Source organism: Diadema setosum, chromosome 12 (genome assembly GCF_964275005.1).
Source record: "Diadema setosum chromosome 12, eeDiaSeto1, whole genome shotgun sequence".
Classification (NCBI taxonomy): domain Eukaryota; kingdom Metazoa; phylum Echinodermata; class Echinoidea; order Diadematoida; family Diadematidae; genus Diadema; species Diadema setosum.
In genome coordinates, this window is record NC_092696.1 from 13,936,287 (window position 1) to 13,960,007 (window position 23,721).

At 37.3% G+C, this 23,721-nt stretch overlaps 1 protein-coding gene across 1 annotated transcript; it reads left to right on the forward strand.

Moving 5' to 3' along the window:
• The first annotated feature begins 601 nt into the window (after nucleotides 1–601).
• On the forward strand, nucleotides 602–23,075 carry LOC140236191 (battenin-like). The gene is made up of 14 exons (XM_072316158.1): nucleotides 602–786; nucleotides 2,217–2,296; nucleotides 3,126–3,193; nucleotides 4,457–4,531; nucleotides 6,124–6,176; nucleotides 7,914–7,948; nucleotides 13,214–13,320; nucleotides 17,724–17,778; nucleotides 18,911–19,179; nucleotides 19,673–19,782; nucleotides 20,300–20,419; nucleotides 21,218–21,328; nucleotides 21,862–22,027; nucleotides 23,014–23,075. The coding sequence occupies exons 1-14, from the start codon at nucleotides 751–753 to the stop codon at nucleotides 23,073–23,075; spliced, it is 1,347 nt and encodes a 448-aa protein (XP_072172259.1). The 5' UTR covers nucleotides 602–750.
• Nucleotides 23,076–23,721: the final 646 nt, after the last annotated feature.

Genomic DNA, 23,721 nt, shown 5'->3' on the forward strand with positions numbered 1-23,721 from the left:
TTGACTTTCCTGTTTCAGAAGGAAGGTTGAATTATACCCTTGCCTTAATATACGTCAATAACAAGTCAAGGAAATCATATTCAAAAAATAAAATTTTGAGAAATTTTCTTTATATTTTCCTTATTATTTTTTCCTACCATTCGCGTGCGACATCATACACTGTAGTCTTCTCATCCCCAGTGACTGTGCAGGTACTTTAAAAATCCATGACTTTTGAATGGATTGTCTGATTTTCCCCAAATTTTCACTCAGATATTGTACTATTATATTGCTGTAATGGCTGCAATCCTTATCATAATATGTGGGAAGCTGGACTTGTCTTTTAAGTCTAGATGAATGAAATGAAAGAATGAAGATTTGATTTTGTTTGCTGCACTCTGATCATATGATGTTCAAACAAAGTATAAATGTAGGCCTATACAATAGCGTACGAGTACATACTATTAATGTAGTTTTTAATGTAGTTCAGGAATATTATATGCATTCTTTCTTTTTCTTTATTTTGTGTAGGAACATGTTCTTGCAGACAATTTTCATGTAAAATATGTCTATTTCAGTATTTAATGAGCTATTTGCCATTTATTTTCTTTCACAGATGTTACCAGAAGAAAAACCCATGGAAGATATCGGGAAAATCAAACAGCGGCCTGTGCAAAATTTGCATAACAGAGAGTGGAGGTGAAAGTGTATGGACCTGCATAGCTCTTCTTAGCCTCATTGTAATCGTCTGGTACATCTACGGCTGTCAAGATGCCGTCGCAAGAGGACTACTTTTGTCGCAATTGGGTAAAGCATGCAATGGTGTTGTAATCCTGTATACCATGACCATTATTTGTGACGGTGCATCACAAAACAAACAAAAAGTCACACTCCTTGATTTTATGTTAGGACTCAAAAAGTTTTAAATGGGTCAACTGAGTCAATGTTGAGTTTTTCATATTTTCTGAAAGAGCTATCCTTCTACCTTATTCTTTTAATAGTTTGGGATCATAACATGAATGGGAACATGTGTTTACAGCAGTTTTCTACAACTTTTTTTTTTTTTTTTGTGTGGGAGAATAGAATGATCAGGTATGTCTTAGAGTCCCCTTTTCATTTCTTGAAATCCTTTACACACTCTTCACTTTCAAGTCTAATAGATATTAAAAGGACAACTCTAGTGCTTTGAAAGTTGGGATTAATCATGGACAGAATGTGTTGATAGAACATGCTCAATTTCAGCTTAATCTGATAATCCCTTCATTGTTGTCGCTCTGGTGGTTTATATCCTGTGTTTTGTCCCTTTGTCCCTAGCTAGCACAGCTAACAAGGCTTGGTCAGTAGTCAGCACTTGGATAGACCCTGTGTACTTCAGAGCCTCTTTTCTCAGTTCACACACTTCCAGCGTGTGTGCTTTCTTTCTTGTATACGCTTATAGATAGGTCAGGGGAGTCCATTTGAATTGAGTTATACATCGTTTTAAAGCTTAGAGTCTGCTCTTTAAGACTGTGCCCTTAATAATCCATGTCTGGCGACTTTTTGTTGGTTTTGTGATGCAGGGTCACATGTAATGCCTTAACCCGTTGAGGACGAGTCCCGAGTATACTCGGGCAAGCGTCTATGGGAAATGCGTGTTGTAGCAAAATCAAACCGTCCTCAACGGGTTAAAATCCCTCTGGCTTGTGCGATCAGCATGGCAATACTTTCGTTGTTTGGCACACATCATCATTTTGTTTGTTGTGTTTTGCTGTGTTTGCTTGTTTGTTTGTTTTTTGCCGGCAGATGTGATCTTGTCAAGATGAACCTCAGAATTTTCTTATCTCTTGCCTGTAGTTGCAGGTTTTATGTTATAACAATACTGTATTTTCCCATGAAATAACAATACAATGTATTTTAATAGGAAAAAAAGAAATGTTGGCACTCAGACACTTTCACTTTACACGTCTGGAAGTCAGGTTCTCATTATATTCAGGCTACAGAACATGACCTAAATATGCTTAAATACATTATGATGGGATGGCCTCCTTGCTCAACCACTCAGACTGGTTTTATGGGCACAAAATTTGCTGCTGTTTTGTTTTAATTAACCTTGCCCCCTGTTTTGAAGGTATCCTTGTCAGTGAAGAAGTGTGGCTGGTGCACCAGCAAACTGGTTATTTCCTCCACTGTGTGATGCTATTATCCTGATCTTGTTTTGTTTTTATTTTTGTTTTTGTTTTTTTTTTTTTTCATTTCAGGTGGGATTTTTCCTTCTCGGTCTTTCAAACGTCTTGCCAGCTGCAATGGTCAATGCTGCAGCAAATTCAATTGCAAGAAGGTAAGATAGGATTGAAAATGACACTGGAAAGGCTTTTTTTTTAAGGAGGATTTGAAGAGCTAGCCATTTCAAACCTCCATACTTTATTTAGAATGTTATATTGTGATCAATAGGAGATAATTTTTTTTTTTTTTGGGGGGGGGGGCGGGAGGTAACATGGACAGATACCCTGTTACTTGTTTTGCATGCATGTTTTGCAAAGAATAGTTGCAATACTTTAAAAGTTGGGTTTTTTTTTTTTCATACGTATACTCTTTCACAAATAAGGAAGAGGAGATCTCAGATATTTTTTGTAAGACGTTGCTTTCGCTAATTGACATCAGGGCTCTTGTAAGTGCACAAAGATGCTAGTACATAACCTAACATACAAAATTTTAAGCCAGTATTTTTACTTGTTAAATTTCTGGCCCAATAATGGTTGATGAAATTCATAGAAAAACCCTCACAAAGATAACAACATTTAAAGTAAGTTTTACTATACTAATTCATCATTTCTTTTGATCATATGAAAGAGAGAGAGAGAGAGAGAAAAAAAAACCCCCAGATATCTTGAGACTTATAATATTTCCCCAAAGTGCAAAAGGCCATAATGAAGCCTACAGATTGCAATAGATTTAATCCATCCCCTTAATATTGTAAACCCTTTTGATTTTTTTTTTCTTGTTTGCTTGGTTCTTTTATGGGAGAGAGGGGTTAGATTCCCTTTGCAAATATAGAATCAGGTGTACATTAATTCCATGTAAAGATTGGATGCACAACATATGATTAATTGATTTATCCTGTTCTTCCCCTATCTTTTTTCCAAAAAAAAAAAAAAAATTATTAACAGTTTCCATAAAGGAAGGTTTGTTGCCACTGTCTATGGTGCTGCTGGATCTACGACTATTCTTGTGAAATGTAAGTACCACTGAAACTGAAATCTTCCAAGCTAACCAGTCAGTGTCTACAAGAGGAAGAGTCTAAACTGATTTTCTTGTGCTGTCTCGCATTTTATATACTACTACGTTGTACAAGTTGTATACAATGTAAATAAGGAAAGGGAGATGGATGCAGCTGTACCACAATGTCAGATTGGATAGAAGCAGCTGAATAAAAGTGTTTGTAATGTACGTGTGGATGATATCCCTTTAACACTATAAACTAGTTATTCTGTTTCGTTGCACAAGAAAACATCTCATAGTTTTGTCGTAGTGGCCATTTGTCTGGTAATAATGGCTTTGTTAGTATACATTATGGCTCTGATATATGATGTTGAAAGAATAGGTTTATTGTTTTGCTGATGGAATTCAACACCTTGTTTCAATCTATAGATGGTATACAAAGGATGTAATTAAGCATTATTACCACAAGTTTGCTGTATAATGTATCGCGAGTTTGTAGAATCAAATTCTCCAAAAACAGTTCCTCAGGTAAGGACAGTTCCCTTTGCACAAAATAGTTTGCACAAATTTAACCAAAAATAAAAACAAAATCACATGATTTTCTTAAAATGTCGATTTACATAGTGCTAAATGCAGAATGGGAGTTCAATTGCAATGACTGATCAAAGCACAACGCATCCAGTCAAATCAGCATCAACATTAAAACTCTATTTTATTGTACCGATTATTCCTCTTTCTCACACATTGTTGGTGTTTTGCTTTTGCTTGTCATGTGTGTGCAAAGTGCATAGAACGTACGTGCATCATCAGATATCATAAAAGGAAGAACAATGCGTGTAACTTTAATAGCCAACTTTGGCAATAAAAACTTATACAGTTTTCTAACTTTTAATCTCTTTTTTAAAAAATATTTTTGTGCAATGAAGTAGGCCAATTATAGCTCCTGAAAGCATCTTGCAAAGTCATAACTGCCAAAAACCAACAAATTATTTTACAACATTATGAATGCCTTTAATAGATGCCGCATCACATCAGTTTCCATCCATTGTCCGAGCAATAATACCTCACTGAAGTCCAAAGAAGATCTACTCTGTGCTCTTGATGCACGGAGACAGTCATGCCATGTATCATAAGTGTTAAAGAGCAACCAGAATGAATTTAACCACCTGCTATTGTGTAACTGAGCAAATATATGCTTGTTTGTCCTTTATGTATTAAATGTATATATTTTGCAGTTTTAAGGCCCTGACCAAGGTTTTTGTTTCTGTTTCACCTCCAGTGCTAAACACATTCGTCTTGACGAGAGTTTCGTACAACATCAGATTTGGTATCAACAGTCTGGTCCTGCTGTTAGGTGGGTAATAAATACCAAAAGTTTAACTTAAATGGGCTTTCTTGGTTGCTGCACTCATGAATTTGATTTTTCACAGAATTGGTAGTGGTAGGTGATAGCGTTATGTCAGTAAACCAAACTTCATTGTGCTTATTCTTTAAATAATCAAATCATGATCAAAGAGAAGCTGCCTAGATTTGATGACTGTGTTTGATACTGCAGGATTCTACACTCTCTTGCCGGGGTGGAGTGTGTGTCAATACTGGGAGATGAATGCTCAAGATACTCTTTCTAGAATTCACGATTGCAATTATGGAAAAAGGTACACAGAAGGATAGTAATGTTCACTATTCTGATAGGAAATTCTGTTCTTCTGTAAACTCTTTCTGTGTAAATTTGGGAATATGTGGCAATTTTGTGAGTGGGCAGACTACAACAATATTTCAGTTCAATGCAAATTAATTTATTTACAACAATATTGTGTACAACAATATTTAGAAAAAAAAAATGAAAAAGAAGGTAATTGTCCTTGATAAGATATGGTCATAAAAATAATTGAAATCAATGTGAGACTCAAGTTAGGAGTCATGAATATGTCTCTTATTGAGCTGTATTACAATTTGTAAAAATCTTTCAGAAATCTTTGTATCAAATCATTGTTATCTCTAGAGAGCCTAGCAATGAATGAAAGAAGGAAAGAGATTGTAGTGTTGCTAAAGCTAGTATCTCACCAACGGAGATTTCTCCGCGACGTCTCCAACTTATCATTCGCAGCAGTGGCGGAGACGTCTCCAACATAAAAATGTCTTGCGGTCTCACCAAGGAGACGTCTCTGAGACGAGTTTATGGCCGGTGTCAAAAAATTTCAAATATGAGGGAGGCGTTGCAGGATCACCTGACTTGATCCAGGCAGGATGTCAGCACGCAGATGGGTCACATGGTTTCTAAAGTAGGTCAAACAGCGTCAAACAGAGTCGTGGAGACATCTCCGTGACCTCTCACCAGTTTTTCTGGTCTCCAGCAGGTCTCGGCGACATCTCTGAGACGTCTCTGAGATATCGCGGAGACGTCTCAGCAATCGCGGATATGATTAGTCTCCGCGATGTCTCCGCAACTGATGGAGACGTCTCGGAGACGTCGCGGAGACCTCACAAAAAATCGAACATGTTTAGATTTCTTGCGACTAATCGGAGACTCTGTCATTTTCAGGAGACGTCTCTGCAACTAGCAAAATCTGGAGTCGCGAACTAGTTGCGAACTAGTTTTAAGCCCAGTGAGATACCCCCTTATCATCATCAAAAGGGCATGGTTTTTAATAGGACAGTGTATATTTGAGTACAATCATTGGCAGAGTTTTTAGGTTGATGACATTATTGCCTCTTAATTTCCATGTGTGGTTGTAATCAGTACACTATACAGTAGGGTTAAAACATGTGGAACATTACAATTCCGTAAATTGCATATCTTTTATGATACATAATTATGGTTTGCAGGAAACCTCTTCCCATTTGTCTTTAGATGTTCTTAAAGCCACTCTAACATGGTGTGAAATCATTGCATTTTAAGGAGGATTCTTTCCATTTTTTTTTCTTTTTGCCTAAAATTGTTTCCAGGTATTGCTGGAATAGCTTTTGCCTCGTCATTCATTACAGCTATATTTGGTGTGGTAAGTTGATTCCCAACATCTTTGTAATGGTCAGCTTTGTTGAATAGTCAGCAAAGTGAATCAAAATGAGAAGTCCCAGTTTATATTTGTAGTCTTATGTGTATTTTAAATTTCTCTCTACTTGCAGAAGTAAAATATCGCCTAGGTCGATACCAGTCTCCTCAGTTCTGTCAAGATTGACTTTTAATATGCAGAGCTGACTGTACACAGTCAATGGTTGCAGTGGGGACAGCTGTTCTTAAATTTGCATTTCGTTGTGACTCTTGCTTGAATGATAGTGCACCAACATTTTTGAGGGGTTACATGATACTGCAATATGTCACCATGATTCTCGTCCTCAGAATTATTAGCAAGCAGTGTTTGCTGACTGAAACAAAGCAAAACAAGAATAATAGTTCTATTCTTTCTTTTTTTTTTAAAGAAAATTAATTGAATTTTACAATATTTTATATTCTTATTACAATGTCACTTTGAATACCCTTCAAGTTGAAAAAGAAGTTGCAACAAACTTTCTGATATCATCAATTATCTCTTGGGTAAAACTAGTATAGTCAGATTTGATGTTAAGAGGTGATTGCGGTAAAATCAGTGAATGAATGTCACTTTGGAGTAATTATTTAACTCAGCTTACTCGTTTGATAGCCATCTCACTGTTAGATAAGGTACTGATTTTCTTCTTTTTTTTTAACCATTGCCTCTATTCAGATGAATAATAGAGTAAATCAATCAAAATCTTACCATTGGAGTCTTTTTTGTGAGTCTACTGTGTGTTGGAAATAAATGTGGAATAAGAATGAATGATGCCCTCGCTTTGATAATCCAATCTATATTGTAGTGGTACCTGGTTATTGTTCAGCTACCAGTCTCAGCAATGAATGCAAAGCCCACAAATCTGATTGGTCCAACTCTTTGAAAGTCCTCATCAAGTCATGACAGGGGTGTTGGAAGCACAAGTTCTATTTTTAGTCTGCCATGTGTTTGTGATGTCAAAATAGCTTGTCACATGGTATGACATCACTATGAATCACTGCTAAAAAAGTAAATCTGTAGTATTCAGTTGGTGTCATTTGATGAAGACTGCTGATAGCCTTGTAATCAGTCTTTTTTATCACTTGTTTATTTTCTCAGCCAGTGTTCTACATTTTTTTCAAAGGGTAGTTTCCCCTATGTACAGTCATATATAGCACCAAGAGCATTACAAAATGTTGTCAAACTTGCCGTAGAGGCCACCTGTCTATAGCATCCACCTGCTAAAGTCTGCAAACTAAATTCCCCCAGAGAGAAAGCCATGCTAAATATCCTGTAAATAGCCAGGGCTGCACACTATCCCATTTTTTTTTCTACTGGTCAGACCTGTCTGTTGGACCAGTAGGTACCAAGTTTTTCCTTTTTTTAATAGTCTATTCCTGAAAAAGTTATGGTCCAAGAGTGATTTTTACTGGTCAGGGACCATTGGACCAGTGTCAGTGTGCAGCGTTGCTATAGCGGTCACCTGTCTATAGTGCCCGCTGTTTGTTTGTTTGCTTTTATTTTGGTCCCCTGTGGGTCGCCACTATAGACAGGTTTGAATGTTGGCCTATGTACATCTACCACTTTTCAGAACAGGCATTGGAGCATGCCTTGAATAGGCAAATTACCTTTCATATTACCTGCCCAGTTTCACTTGCCCTATAGGGGAGAGTGAGCAAGTGAGATTGTACCTGTAGCACTATTCTTTTGTTTTATTCTCTCTTTCAGGTAGTTGTTGGAACAGGATATGCCTTTGGAGAAAAGTGAGTACTTATTTCTTCTTTTGAGAGGAAAAGAAAAGAAGAAAATTGCAATAGAATGACTAAAGGGAATAGAAAAAAAAAATGTGACTGCACAGAACTGAAGCTATGAATTTTAAAATACACAGTCAAGAAGTCATTGCTGGTTTAATTTTACATGAAATAAGAAAGGGCTGTATTATGATGAATTTTAGAAGTTAATGTGCAAAGTGTAACTTTAAACTTCATTTCATGAAGTTTTAATGCATTGTATTACATGTAGATCAAATCAATTTAAAAATAAGTCCAGAGCAAACGCTATGAAGTTGTAACTTGTAAGTCAGGTTGTTGCCATGAGTCACATATTAAAAGCTTTGATCAGGTCTAATAATATGCATTATGTCATAATTGTCAATAGCACCACAAATTTGAACAGGAAACTGTTTCACTTTATCACTAGGTTACTGTAGTATTTTCATGCAACAAGTGTTTGATCTTATGGCTGCACGGCGAGCACTGATCTTGATAAGTCAAAAGTGCTGCCTAATTGCTCAGTCTAATGCAGAGATAAGCATTGACATTATTTATTTGATTTTCCTTATCGGTCTTTGAGCTTCACAGACTACATTTATCTTTCAAGTGGCATTTGTTGAATGTGAATATCACATGGTGCACCTGATGCACATGTTGCTTTGTGGTTAAAGTTCCTAGTGAAATAGAAACTGCCAGCTAATATTCACAATCTTGTCAGTGTCACTTGATACACCTGGGAGGCATTTCATGAAGAAAATTGTCGGATAAAATGTCCGACAAGTCAATTATATCTGACAAGTTCAGAGAAATCAGCCAATCAGACTAAAGAATTTCTCAAAACTTGTCGGATATAATTGACTTGTCAGATATTTTATCTGACAAGTTCTTTCATGAAATGCCCCCCCCCCCCCTGGTGTTAGTATTAAAATTACATGATAAATCTTCTGTATAAAGCAATGTGTAGTCATGGCAACATTTTGTAGATTGATGATAAAAATTCAATAATGAAAAATGTAGCAATGTCTACTGTATTATTAAACAAGAATGAATGACTTTATGTTTAACAAAGTTAATATTGTTCAAAGTAATTGATATTTTTGAAAAGAAATGATAGGCCATTATCTTCAGTCAGTATTTCCTAATGTCAGGCACACAATTTCATGATTGCATTAGGTGGATGCTGTCGGCAACCAGCTTTGCTTAATATCATAATTGGTATTATCTGTTTTTATCAATTACAGTGCCACAGGATAAGCTTTCTAGCCATGTCAGTAATACCATTTCAGGTTTTGCTCTCCCCTATGCCGTTAACTTTTGATTTTAAATTGTGATCAAGTTCAAAGATCACTTCAAAGGGGCATTCCAGATAATTTATTTATTTGTTGTTGTTGTTTTTTTAATAAATAATTTCACATACTGTAGTACATAGATCAAAAGTGCCATGTATATATTTGTGGAATTCATTGTGGTCCTGGAGCAGAAAAACCAGTATTGTGAAAACCCCAAAACATTACATTGAACAAGTACACTTTATGATGACATACTGTAGGAGGTTCACATACAGTAGTCCAGTAATGTAGCAAAGTAATTGCATTGCAGTACCATACTTTGCTTTTAAAGCAATTGTAGAATTTATGCATGCTTTCTTCTTTTGTTCTGCTTCCTTGAGCACCCAATCATGCATTCTTATGTGAAGCTGCTAAGTCATCAACTTTGTTCCTTATGATATGTAATGAATTTCGAATACACTCTTATTCCTTATCCCAATCACTATAAAGTTTGAAATGCTGTACCCAGTATGACCAAATTGTAGATGTTCAAATGCAAAGCAAAGGCTAGAAATCATCTGGAAGTCTCCCCTAATATAAAAGGGAAGTTGATCTCTGAGGGTCTGGATACATAGGTGCACCTGAACAGAAGCTGCTAGTCAAACATGAGAAGTATCACTTCAGTAACCTTTGCTTGTGTAAACAATTACACACTGAATCATTTGTGGTTTTACCCGTCAAAGACCTGCGGTTTAACGTCATGCTTGTACAATTGTATTTGAGCAGACAGATAACATTCGTTCGATGATCTCTCTGAATCCGGAAATTTTGCAATTACTTCCCCCGACATTGTATCTCCAGTCAAGTCAGTTAAATTCTAGTGAAAATCAAATTCCATTCATTGCATAAATGCTAAATGTAGCACTTCTATTATAATTATACAAAAGTTATTAATGATATAATAATGATAGCGATATTTCAAAAGGCAGAAATAAAACAGCTAGACATCTAATGTTACAATAACAGAATTAATGGAAAAGTTAGCTGAGATACTTTGTTCACCCAAAATATAATGTGACATATGTTGGTATGAAAATATATTTTTGTTTAAAGCTACCACTGGGCAAGGAATAATTTTCTATAGGACAGTTGCACCACTCATAAACATATTCACAACTATTTGTATTCCAAAATGTTCTTTATACCAACTGCAAAAAAGGACAACATTCCTATCTTTTGCTAGTTTGACACTCTGTAACATCACATATAGAGCTACATGTTGGTAATATGATGACATAAATGGTATGCCGGGGTACCAAATAAAAATCAGCAATTTTGTTGAATTATTTATTTTTATAAAAAGGTTGTACCCTGGGTGCCAAAAAGAGGAAATTATTTTGGTGATGGAGCTAGGGCACACTAGCCACTGCACTGCACTGCATTATTTATTTAAAAGCACATGCTAGTGGTATCCCAGCTTCCATGCATGCATAGTATACATGCAGTGGCATGGGAATAACTATGTACACGCACACTCAGTGCATGCATTTTTCTCTGGCTGTCCTAGAGTGGACGTGAGGTGGCGCTACACAACGTGGTTACTTGGGGTACTACGGTACCCCGGGGTAACCCGTGATGCATCATATATTGCCGGCCCCGTCTTGGACTCAGTTGCTCCCACCGCAGATGATGCGTAATAATATAGCCATTATCTAGTATATGTGACCGTGCATCACGAAACCAACAAAAAGTTGCACTGCTCTCTGATTTTATGTGGGAACTCAAAATAGATGAAATTGGTCAACCTAGTCAATCTTGAGTTCAAATTTTCTGAAAGAGCAATCCTTCTACAGTATTGTAAAGTTTGGGATCATAAAATGTGTGGGAAAATATGCTTTTTAAATTTAAGCAGTTTTTCTCAAACACTATTTTGTCATATAGTGTGATTACATGTGTCCCCTTTTCATTTCTTAAAAACCTTCTACACACTTGTCACTTTCATTCTAATAACTTTTCAAAGGATAATGCTGCTGCTCTTAAAGGACAAGTTCACCTTCCAAAAGGATTGAGAGAATGCAGCAATATTAGTAGAACACATCATTGAAAGTTTGAGGGAAATTGGACAATTGATGCAAAAGTTGATGCAAAGAATTTTTAAAATTTTGGTGTTGGAACCGCTGGATGAGGAGACTACTAGAGCTTGTGATGTCATATGTGTACAACAGTATGAAGAAAATATAAAGAAAAATCAACATATTTTCACTTTTTTCGCATAATAAAAGAGCACTTGACTTGCCTCTTTCTAAAGGCAGGGGGAATAATATTACACACAACATATGTCAGTAACGAGTCAAGAGAATGTGTATTTTTTTCAAAAGATGAAATTTTGTGAAATTCTCTTTATATTTTCCTTATATTGTTCTACACATGTGACATCATACACTGTAGTAGTCTTCTCATCCAGCGGTGACTGCATAAAAACTTCAAAAATTCATAACTTTTGAACGGATTGTCTGATTTTCCTCAAACTTTCACTGATGTGTTCTACTGATGTTGCTACATTCTCTCAATCCATATTGATGTTTATGAAGGTGAACTTGTCCTTTAAAGTTTGCATTAATCATGGATAGAATGTGTTGCATGATCAATTTCAGGTTAATCTGATAACCCCTTCATTGTTATTGCTAGAAGCTTTACATCCTGTTTCTTGTCCCATTCTTTGCACACAGCAGGGCTCATGGCCAGATTATTATTATTAAAAAAACACTTCTTTTTGAATAGACCCTATACTTTAGAGCCTCTTTTCTCAGTACACTCTTTTCCAGCATGTGTGTGTGTTTGTTTTTTTATATTATAGGTTAGGAGAGCCCATTTGAATTGATGTATACTCTATGTATCATTTCAAAGCTTAAAGTCTGCTCTTAACTTAAAATCCATGTCTGGTGACTATTGGTTTTGTGATGCAGAGTCACATATGTGCATGCATTCAGCCGAAACTTTACTTTCATGGATACAGTGAACCTGATGATTCATAAGCAGCATTTACAAGCACTAAAAATTTGCACATCAGAAAAATCCATAAACAGAGGAAACTTACACAGATACTTGGCGAAAATTTTGCACTAAGGTAGAGGCCAATGTAATCTACAAGACTGTATTGTTAGATCAAAAACATAAAGCTCCAAGACTTCTAAGTTTTGGTGAACATACATGTATTCATTTTAACATCCTCAACAATAATACTGGAGCAAAAATTCAGCTTCATAATTATTTCTTATGTATTTTATTGTTTATTGAATTTCTTATGTATTTCTTTGTTTTTTCCTTTTTGTTTCTGTTGTTATTTTTTCTTCAAAATTTGTCGCAGAAACTTTTTAAAGCATAATCAGACTAAAATTAATTATTATCAGCCATTGAAAGTAAAAATATTTATTTTTATATAAATTAATTGCAAAAAACACAATTTACATTGGATTTCTACACAAAATCATGTTTTTCAGCAATTTTTGGGTCGACAAATTTTATTCAAAGGGGCGTGGCTTCAAAACGGTATGCCCGGGAATGACAAATTAGGCCTCAAAAGTTGCGCGATACTTGAAAGAAAAAAGTCATAAAACGTCGCGGCGAGAGCATAATGCGTTGTGGAATAATCACGCGAAATGTCGAGGAGGGCCAAAATGCCCCCCCCCCCCCCCCAAGCATACAAAGTGTTAAAGGCATATCAGGGCAATTACCCCCCAGCTAAATTCTGGCTAGTGATAAGATTAAAGTAAAGATTAGGGTTAGGGTTAGGTTTAGGGTTAGGATTAGGATTAGGGTTAGAGTCAGAGGAAGGGTCTGGGGTAATTGCCCAGGAGGCAATTGCCCTTCACCCGGTTAAAGGACTTACAATGTGGATGGGAATAGATTTTGAAGCAGGAGCCTATTCCATAGTATTGGAGCGTCAATACTAAACATGATTTTGAACTCTGTTGTATTCCCCACACAGTTTGGCCCTTGGATACCTTTCCCGCTTTGACAGCCGGCTGGTCAATGCCTGGTCTAGTGGGGCAGGGTGTGCCGGCCTCCTGGGGGCCATATCAGTGATCCTGTCAAGTGAGTATAAAGCTCTGGACTGTAGAGATTTATAGGAGCAAAAAAACAAAACAAAACAAAACAAAAAAACACCACCAACAACAAACAAACAAACAACACCACCAACAAACAAGCAAAAATAAAAAACAAAGCCAGATCAGGAGACCCCCACCTTTTCCTAGGAATTGTGTATGACCACTTAATACAATGGAACTTACTATATAGTAGGGTCAGTAGACAAATAATGCAAAAGTGTGATTACATCAGTAGGAATTGTTTGCATAAGGTAAATAACCATGGAATTTCACCATGGAATTTCACCTCGTGGGTTTTAATAGACTACACTCCTTGGTTACTGTATGCACACTATTCCTACTGATGCATGAAAGACATACATGCGCATCATCTGTTTTATCGAACGGGGGACAATTTTTTTTTTTTTTTTTTTTTTTGGGGGGGGGGGGCAGAAATCCCTTTTTGGATAATGTGAACTGATGGCAAAGTTACCAGATGCACTTCCTTTTGGCTTGCCATAGACGCAAACCATATCCATTCATCCAGTACTTCAGCCATTGATGAATTGACTGGATACATGGTTAGCTATTATTACCTTAAACCTTTTGGCATATCTTACTGAATGAGCAAATGCTTGCTTGCCATAATGACATTTTGGCATATATCAGTTTACTTTAGAAATTTCACAGAAAGAAATCGCCAAAAAATATGTAATATGCCCAGCATTTGACCAACTAACCTGGTAGTCTGTATGACTGTGAATGTGTTCAGCAGTTTTTAATGTTATCTGAAAGAGGGCTACTCATACCGACAGGACACGGGTGTTTTGAGATAAAGAACACTTGTACCCCTGGAAATTCTGGGAGTCTTGCATTGATTCTTTACACATACCCTGCATTCCATTTATAATCATGTGCACCAAAGTATTAAAAACTGTTGCGCAAAAAAGTAAACAAACAAGGAAGACAAAAATTTAAAGATATCCTCATACAACTACAATCTTATACAGCTAGACAAGTTGACAGCTTGAATGAATCAATTATCTTGTGAAAAAGTCTCAAATAAGATACTGGTAGGCCTATCATGTACCATCTGACACGAAGTCAAATGAACGGTTTTACTAGGAAGTATGAGTAAAGGTGTCTAAAGCATTCCAAGTTAAATGAAAAAAAAAAACCACAACAACAACACCATTATTTTCCAATTTGTTTCAAATACATCACCCTAGTGATCAAAATATGGTAATTATTAACCCGTTGAGGACATTTTGATTTTGCTACAACACAGATTTCCCATAGACGCTTGTCTGAGTATACTTGGGACTCATCCTCAACGGATTAGGACCCGTGATAACATGATTTTCTCATTCAGAGACTCTTGTCGAATACTACTGAGTACTCATATTACCATGTTTGCACAACTTTCAGTGCATTGTGTGGAGGGAACATTCAATTCAATTCAAATTTAAAGTAAATTCACATTTGTTTTGCATAAAAAGCAAGGTAAAAATATTACAGAGATTTCTTTAATATGGGTAACACCTACAGCTTGTTTAAGACGTGAACGCTTGTCAGGTAAGGTGCGCCCTATTGCATGCTTTTAATGCCTCCAAACTGCCATTGACATCATAAAAATTTAACAGCTTTCTGTAATATAACAGGCATGAATTATATGAAGTCTCTTGAGAAAAGGAAGGCAAATATTTGGGTTCCTGATATCGTCCAGTGGACTGGACTTTGAAGTCATTGATAAGGTCACAGGTCATTGTACATGACCCTGCATCATAAAAACCAACACAATTGGTTCCTATTTCAGTGTATGGTGGTCACTGTAAATTCAGTCATGAATAATTCTTTCTGTTGACTTTATTGGTCTCAGGTCTCAAATTTCCCTCTGTACTTCCAAATACCACTACACAGTTGTCAATGTACCATACAATGAATTTTTTCTGTAATGAAGCTGCTGATTGGTTATGAATGCACCCATATCATTTCAAAGAGAAATAATTTCTGCAGTGTAGTGTTCATGTGGTGCCATTACAAACACTTCATAGTGAGGTCATAGCCTTCTATAGGTATGTTTTTACCCTGCTAAATGATACTTTCTATTGCTTTTTGATCAATAGCAGGGACCGGTTTGTGTGTCGCAAGTGCCTATTATCTTCTTTTATACACTGAAATATTGTATAAGGTATTGTGGTCATTAAAGGTAGTGCAGGGCTGTCTGGCACATAAAAGAAATGAACAAAAGTGAAACCAAAGCAAATTGACAGCAACATGCAGTCTCCAGGTGTGCCTTGGCTTTTACATTTGGTCACGAGACTCTGCCATAAGTACATGACTGTTTCCTCATATTTAATGGTGTTCATTGACCTTGACCTCTGAAATTCAGAATCATCCTTTTTGAACCCTCTCTACACAAAGGATGTATTTAATGATTCAGTCCTATCCATAGCACCAGTATTTCTGTCTTTTGTTCATGACTTTTGTTCATTCCTAGGGGAAGTTACTGTAAAACATGATGTATTCGCGGCATGAAGTTTTCGCGAATTGGAGCCGATGACCATTTTCGTGGCATGAAATTTTCGCGAATTGCCACTGGCGTTCAATGCATGTAGTGTAGACAAGAACTTTTGTGTGCATTTTAAAATTGGACGATCCTAACCCCTAATGGTACGTTATTTTGTAAACTCCTCCAAACGAAATTTGTGCATGCAATTGCGCAATGCCAGACTGCAGTGCTACATCCATAAACGTGTGGGACAATGCTGCCACTGAGACACACGTGTGTGTGTGTGTGTGTGTGTACGCATCATACACAAACATTGTGACCGGGAGCTGCGGTGATTGGAGGAGAGAAGCCAGAAGACATGTGGCTCTTTTGGCCTCTCTTCATGCACATGCGCACTGTGAGTGTGCGTCCATTCGGAAGCTCGCGTGGCTCGGACAGCCATTTTGGGTCAGGTGTTTTTGAGCCGCAGTGTGTGTTTGCTGACCCACTGAGCCAGCGCTATTCTCATTTGGTGTCACGACATTTGATACAGAATGGGGGAGGCAGCGCGTTGCGTTCGTCTCTGTGGTTCACAAACCACTTGCCACGATTGTAGGGCTTTAATTTCGTGAATCTTGGCGCTCGCGAAATTTGCGAAATTAAAATGCATGCGAACATTCCTTGTTTTACAGTATGGTGGGAACATTATAACCACGGCTTTAAAGGGATAGTACAGTATTGGTGGAGATGAAAATTGGGCTTTTAACTTTTTGCGAGATACCAAGAAAACACTTATGAAATAGTACAGAGCATACCATTTTAAGAGGAATTCAAAGTTTATTTGATGAAAATCGGGTTTGGAATGACTGAGACATCAAAAAACAAGGTAAAACAAAGCGATCGCAATAAAATGTGGGTCCCACATCTTATTGAATCGCTCTGTTTTTGATATCTCGGCAATTTCAAAACCAATTTTCATCAAATAAATGTTGAATTCCTCATGGAATTACATGCTTTTTCACATTTCATTAGAGGTTTCTCATTATCTCACCAAAAAAGTTAGAAACCTGAAATTGGGTCTCAACCAAAACTATACGATCCCTTTAATTGTGCTAACTCTTGACCTTTGAGCTTTCACCTCAGTCATTTTAAGCAACTAATTGCTCTCATTTATTTCCCATCCTCCTCTCACACCAAATGACACTACAATGTATACAGGGCCAGTTTTGTGCTGCCATCATCAGTTTAATGTTATAAGTCACATGTACACTAGCAGCTCTTGTCAAAATTCCTTCAAAGCCTTCACACAAGATTTGCTTAGTTTTTATTAATCACAAGTCCTCGAGTATAAAAAGGAAAACCAAACCAAACCAAACAAAAATATAGATTATATGCCAGGTATTTTTTGCCCTTGCCAAAGGCAATTATCAACTTATCAAAGGGAAATTAAACCCAAATACACAAGCAGGTATAAAAGTGAGTGCAGCAACAGTAGTAGAACATGTATTAAAGAGAAGTCTGAGGAGAATTGAACAATCTGCGGAAAAGTTACGAATATTTAAAGTTTTGGTGCAGCCATCGCTGCATGAGAAGACAACTACATTACAATTTGTGGTGTCATGTATGTACAATGATATTTAATGAAATTCAAAGAGTGTCGTTTGTTTTTGCGAAACTGATATTTGTTGCAGCTATGTACATTGTGTTATCTAAGTTTGAGTCCTTTAAGGGGCAAGATAGGTGAGACACACCCCAAGAATGTATGCACCAAAACGATTCAAACCCAGTCTTATGGTGCAACGTTGCTATTTAAATGCAAACTTGGATGTTGGTTTTTTAGCAAGTGAGATTATGATGAACACTACATTTTACTGTACGGCGGCATCATGCTTTTATTGTTGTTTCCTTTTATCTTCTAGGTTGCTTCATCTCTCAGACTCTGAAGGAAGAGGATAAGCTGCAGCTGATGGATTGGTGAGAATTTCTGTGTTTGTGTGTATGTGTGTGTGTGTGTCTGTCTGTCTGTCTGTCTGTTTGTGTGTTCTGAACATACAGGCTACTGTAAAACTAGAAATTTCTGCATGCAAGAGACTTTCGCAAATTTCACGAGGATCCGAGGCAAGATTCGCAAAAGTAAAAGCACGGTTGCCTTATTCTGCCGAGCTGTTGCGCTTGTTGGATGCAGAAACCATCTTGTGGCAAAGAATGAAATATGTTTGCATACATACCCTAGAAATCAATGCGTTTTTGATTTAAAGGTTGTGTTTGTGTTTGACTGTGTTTATGCATGTGCATAATTATGTCTTCAAGTGTAATAGACAAGAAATTGGAGAGAAGGGTATTACCCTGTTGAGGTAGAATTGATGTTGATATCAAACTTCCACTGCTCTCTTTGTCCCACTGTATTTTTTCCCCTTGTTCACCCAGTGAGGATGAACTGCTTTTGCCATAACACACATTTCTTGAAGACACCTGCTTGAGAATACTTGGGACTTGTCTTCAGCAGGTTAAAATCAAATTGAATTTAAAGACATAATTTACCATTTGCAGATGAAACAAAAACCCAGCATAATAGTGCTTTAAAATAGTTCTAAAATGTGAGTTAGGGATAGAAACAACAACTGTCAAAATTTGAATTCGTATATCGATGTTAAGTGTTGTTAAATACACAAAATGTGAACAATAATTATAATAAAAATGTTTCCAGACTAACCCGTATACAGTTCTGGTTTATTGAGAAAAACCCTGATATCTCCTTATATTTTAGGTTTTATTGCAAATATTTCATATGGTAGGATGTTTTATGATACAACAGACCTACACATATGCATCAAATGTGATATCTTGAACATTTTTGAAATCACTGCTCCCAAAGGTAAACTGGACCTTTAAAGTCAGTTGGAACATGAAGTTGGGTTCTCCCTAAAGTTAACCCATTGAAGACGATCCCAAAAATGCTCGGGCAGGTGTCTGTGGGAAATGCGTATTATAGCAAAATCAGCCAGTCCTCAACAGGTTAAGGGAAGAAGTGTCTTCATGAGAAGGAAACAAATCATCAAGGCTAAATCAATTTCATCCTCTTCCCTGCACACCTCCAATCATTCAGGTACAGCTTCCTGGCCTGCTGTCCGTTTGTCTTCCTCTACATCATCACCTACTTCCTCGTGATTCAGATCCCTCCCGATGAGGACGAGGAGGATGAGGAGGAGGCCCATGATGACAATGGCAACAACCGCTACGATACCGATGATGATGATGGTAGTGATAGTGATGGTGGTCGTAGCAGGCGAGAAAACCAGGATGAGGGGGCAGTACATACCCTGAGTGCCGGTAGGGTACAGAACGGCCACTGCTACAGAACCACAGATGAGACAGGTGATTTTTGCCACCTTCTTCAAGAAGTAACATTTTGCACTTCATAGTACCTCATTGCCATTAGCCAAAAAAAAAAAAAAAAAAAATTATGAAAATTGATCCTATATTGACATTATAGGTATAGATTATGTGCATTCAAATGATGTATACTTTGTCTGGTTTGATAGGAAGTCTTCAAGTTGATTCATGCTTGCGATTGAATGTTTTACATAATTCATGCATAAGTTGTGTTTTTACACATGTACGTAATAAAGCAAACACATGTCTGTACATATTTGTATGTGTGTAATATATGAATGTACACAATGTGTACGTATGTATGATGTATGTTTTGTTTGTACAATAAGTATGCATGTGTTCTTCAATTCATTAATTGATTTTTATATTATTTTAAGTATGATTATTTCTGGGTTGTACCCATTGCCATTCTTGCAGACTTTCCCATTCATTTTTCTCATTCATATCACAATGTACTTGCCATGTCCATCTGCAGAGCCACTACTGAACTCACATTCCAGGGAAACCGTTACCACGGTGACCAGGTCGACGATGTTGAGGGAGAGATGGCAGTGCTTCATCCTTATATGGAAGCTTGGAGTGACGGTAAGAAGGAGCTGTTGATGATGTCATCATTGGATCCTCCATTGTCATGGTGATGACAAACAAAGGGGCATTTCATCAAGCCACAAATTTGCTCTTAGCCAATCAGATTCAAGGATATCTACAGTAGCTTAAAACCATTTGTCAGAAACATAAGACAGAAATTAAAGATTAAAGATTACTATTAATTGTAGATGCAATTTTTTTCTCTACAATATACTTGTTAAATAATAAGCTATGAATAAAAAAAAAAAATCTTAGGAGTGTATTTTTTGAAGATTATGATTGTAAAGGCAATTTATTTTGTTTACATTACACTTCTTGAATGATATACAATGATTTTGATATCAAGATCTTGTTCTTTGAAGACTACAGTGGTAGGGATTTTTTTTTCCACAATACTCTGGCTGAATGATTTGCCATGCTTTTGGATTTTAAGCATTTGTTCTCTGTAGATTACACTTATTGAGTGTCTCGGCAAAAAGCCTGGTATACTGTTCTTGACATCTCCTTCTTGCAGCTCTGTTTGACCACCTTCGCATCGTATGTCTGCAGAGTGTCGGCTGCCAAGGCAGAGGATAAAACCAAGTATGACCAGTTCTGTCCTGAGATCTACGCCTCGCTCCAACTCTGTTTCCAGGTGATGATGTTTGGCCCTGGAAGAAAATGTCCTGTAAAACACCCTCACGTCACAGTGTGACAGCAACATATTTAAGTTGTTGTGTGGTATACATGTACCCAACTGGTTTATAAGCAGTTCTTAAACAGGTGGTTTCCTTCTTACTGATAACAATACATCAAGAATTATCATGGTTGGGCATTTGTGTGGACCCCTCTGAAAACCAGCCTTTGGCTCATGAGGGTGTTTCACCCCGTGAGTGGAAAATAAAAATTGAATTGCGAAGACCTCACTTCCAGTTTAGCTGGAGTGAAAACAGACAGCTCTTCTGTACTGTGAATGTGCTGTAGTTAGAGTGTGAATTGATGTGAATGCTCTGCCTCTGTGTTCAGAATCCAGGATCTACTATTTATTTTATGTTTTTGTCCATTATATTTCATGTGGCTATCAGAAAGGTTAAGTTTGACCATGTCTGACAATTTCATGGAATTTCAAAGCCATTTGTAAAAGAAAAGTGGATAATTTAGTCTGAAAAATGCGCTTATCGTGGGTTTGTTTTCACTCCAGTTGCCGCTAAATATTCTGATGTCTGACCATGAGAATAGGGCTTGTTGTCTGAAATCAAGCATTTGCAATTTTTGTGATCATTAAAGTGTGTCGGTTGGTCTCAACAGTCGAACATCTAGATTGAAATAGGCAGAATGATTGTAAGCTGTGAAGGTCAATGCGTTTAATATGGTCTCCATGGTGAGAGATGCTGGGTACTTCCAAGATTGAATGCCTGGTAATGTTTTGAGTGTGTGACCTTTCAACTCCTAGGCCGCCCAGTTTGCCTCACTGTCTTCCGTCCAGCTGGTCAAGATCCGACGGATCGAAGTCCTGATGGTTGTCCAAGTGATGAATGCTGTTGTCTGGCTGTGTGATTCTGTGGTGAGTATCTTGTGTTACTGCCATAGGGGGTTTACCTTCTAATTTTTCTTATGAAAAAAAAAACCAAAACAAATTCTTTGCTGGGAAGCAGGCATTCTGTGGTTCTGTGATGCCCTGAATACCGGTAGATGAGGTAATGTATGTTTATGTTTTCGTACAGGTCAGCACGTTGACCATTAACCCAAGGCAAGACAAGGTGTCAGCTCATGCTGAGTGCACATGCCCCCCATGTGGCTTTCATTCATTCCTCCATACTGATGCAATTCTGAGTTTGTTGCTTTTGTTTCTTTTTACTGATGGACCTTAGCACTTTTGAACCAAACACCCCAAATTTTAACTTGTTGAGGAAGAGTCCCGAGATTACGTGGCAGGTGTCTATGGGAAATATGTTGTATAGCAAAATCGGTCCATCCTCAACAGGTTAAGAGAATTGAACTTGTTATTTTTGTTATTTTTTCTTTCCTCAAAGCATTAAAATGTTAAAAATCTCTCCTAATTCATATCCCTTGTTTCTATGGTTTTATCATCTTCAGTACAAGTTCCTCCCTGTGTACATCTTGCCTGCCTACATGGTATTCATCGGCCTGATTTCGGGCGCTGTGTACGTCAACACGTTCTACATGGTCCACAATGATGCCAGGTATCCCCAAGAGCATAGAGAGCTTCTAGCCAACATGACAGCTGTCTTCATTACTGTCGGTGAGTAGTGAGAGTCACTCTCTCCAAGCTAACCTTTCTCACACATTTCAAACTGAAAAGTACCATATGTCACTTTTGTACATGAGTTTTAGAGGGTACCACGGTTCAAGAACTTTGCGTTTTCTATTTGAAGGATTCACCAGTCATAAACACTTACATCATGTATAAGTCACAACTATATTCATTGCAAACATATTTATCAAATCCACCAAAAGGACATCTGTGCAATATTTTGCCAGGTTGATGCCCTGTGACATTATAAATCACCAGAAAAGCAGTTGATGTATAAACCCAGAGAGATTATTATTGATATCTTTGACTTTCAAGAAATAAATCTTTACCATGACATACCAATGATCTGTAATACATTGAGCAGCTTTACAATGATTAGGCTGGCACAGGTACAAGTAACTGAACCCCATCTAAATGGAGCAACCAAAACCACACCCCAGTGTGTGTTGCCACCAACTATTTCTTTCGTCTACTCACGACGTACAGCGTATCCTGTCGCCAAACATGTTTTGTTTGCATGATGCATTGTGGAAGCACTACATGACAGAGATGTGGATGGGGAGTAAGTATACAGAACCCCCCTCCCCCCACCACCACCCCCAAAAACAAAACAAAACAAAACAAAACACACACACACACACCATGAAAATAAAAACAGAATGACTGCCTAAACTAAAATGCCATATGGACTATTTCAGTGTGCCATCCTATTTCAGTTGCAGCAGTAAAACAAAAACAGGTGCAGATAAACCTCCAGTTGAAAGAAAATAAAAATAATCTATAAACAAAACACACACAAATATTCAGCTGCTGGTCTTTTTAGACAATTGATCTTAAGCTACAGTGCAGATTGAATGTACAGTTATATACTGTAAGAAATTTTGTACAGTTGCACTTTAAGAATCAGTTGAGAGCCAAAAATGAGAAATATTGTCTTTAGCCTTGATCTACATGTTTTGGTTTGTATTTTACAGGTGTATCACTGTGCAGTATCTTGATGACAGTACTCTACACCTCAGTACTACTTCCGTACTAAACTGAACTCCAAAGAAATTGCCATGGCAATGCCTCTTCTTGCATTAGTCAGCACATTGCAGTGTTTTCAGGAGTCCTTGCTCTTCTCTGTTACCTGTTCTACTTCATGTGGATAGCCTGTCGTGTCTTTCACACTTGTGTTGAATCCTTTTGATGACTGCTGTGTGATCATAAAACACACTCGTGCCAATTCGAATATGTGGGGTGCCCTCACAAGATGGTATGCCTCCCCGATCACCCACCAACAGGAACACAGACGATCACTGAATTTCTTGGAATTGGTCCTCAGAGGCCCAAGCTCTGTTTTATTTGCTTCCTTTCTGTTTCATTGTGTATTGAGTGTGTAGCTTTTGCTCCAAGAATCTATGTCTAAAAATGGGGCTGGCTATTGATAAAGTCATAATGTTGCATCAGATGCCTTTATAATACACTGTATGTCCGTGGGACTGTCTTGCCAAAGTCTTAGTATGATCTCAGAATATTGCTTGTTATTTAACGCCTGAAGATATCCTTGTCATTTGATTGGTTGTTTGACATTGATGATTCGGCCCATTTCACTATGACGTCATCATCCGCGCAATTGTGGCTCCATTTACCGTGCATTTTTGGATCCATACGATTTGCTCCATTTCACACTCGCTGAGAGC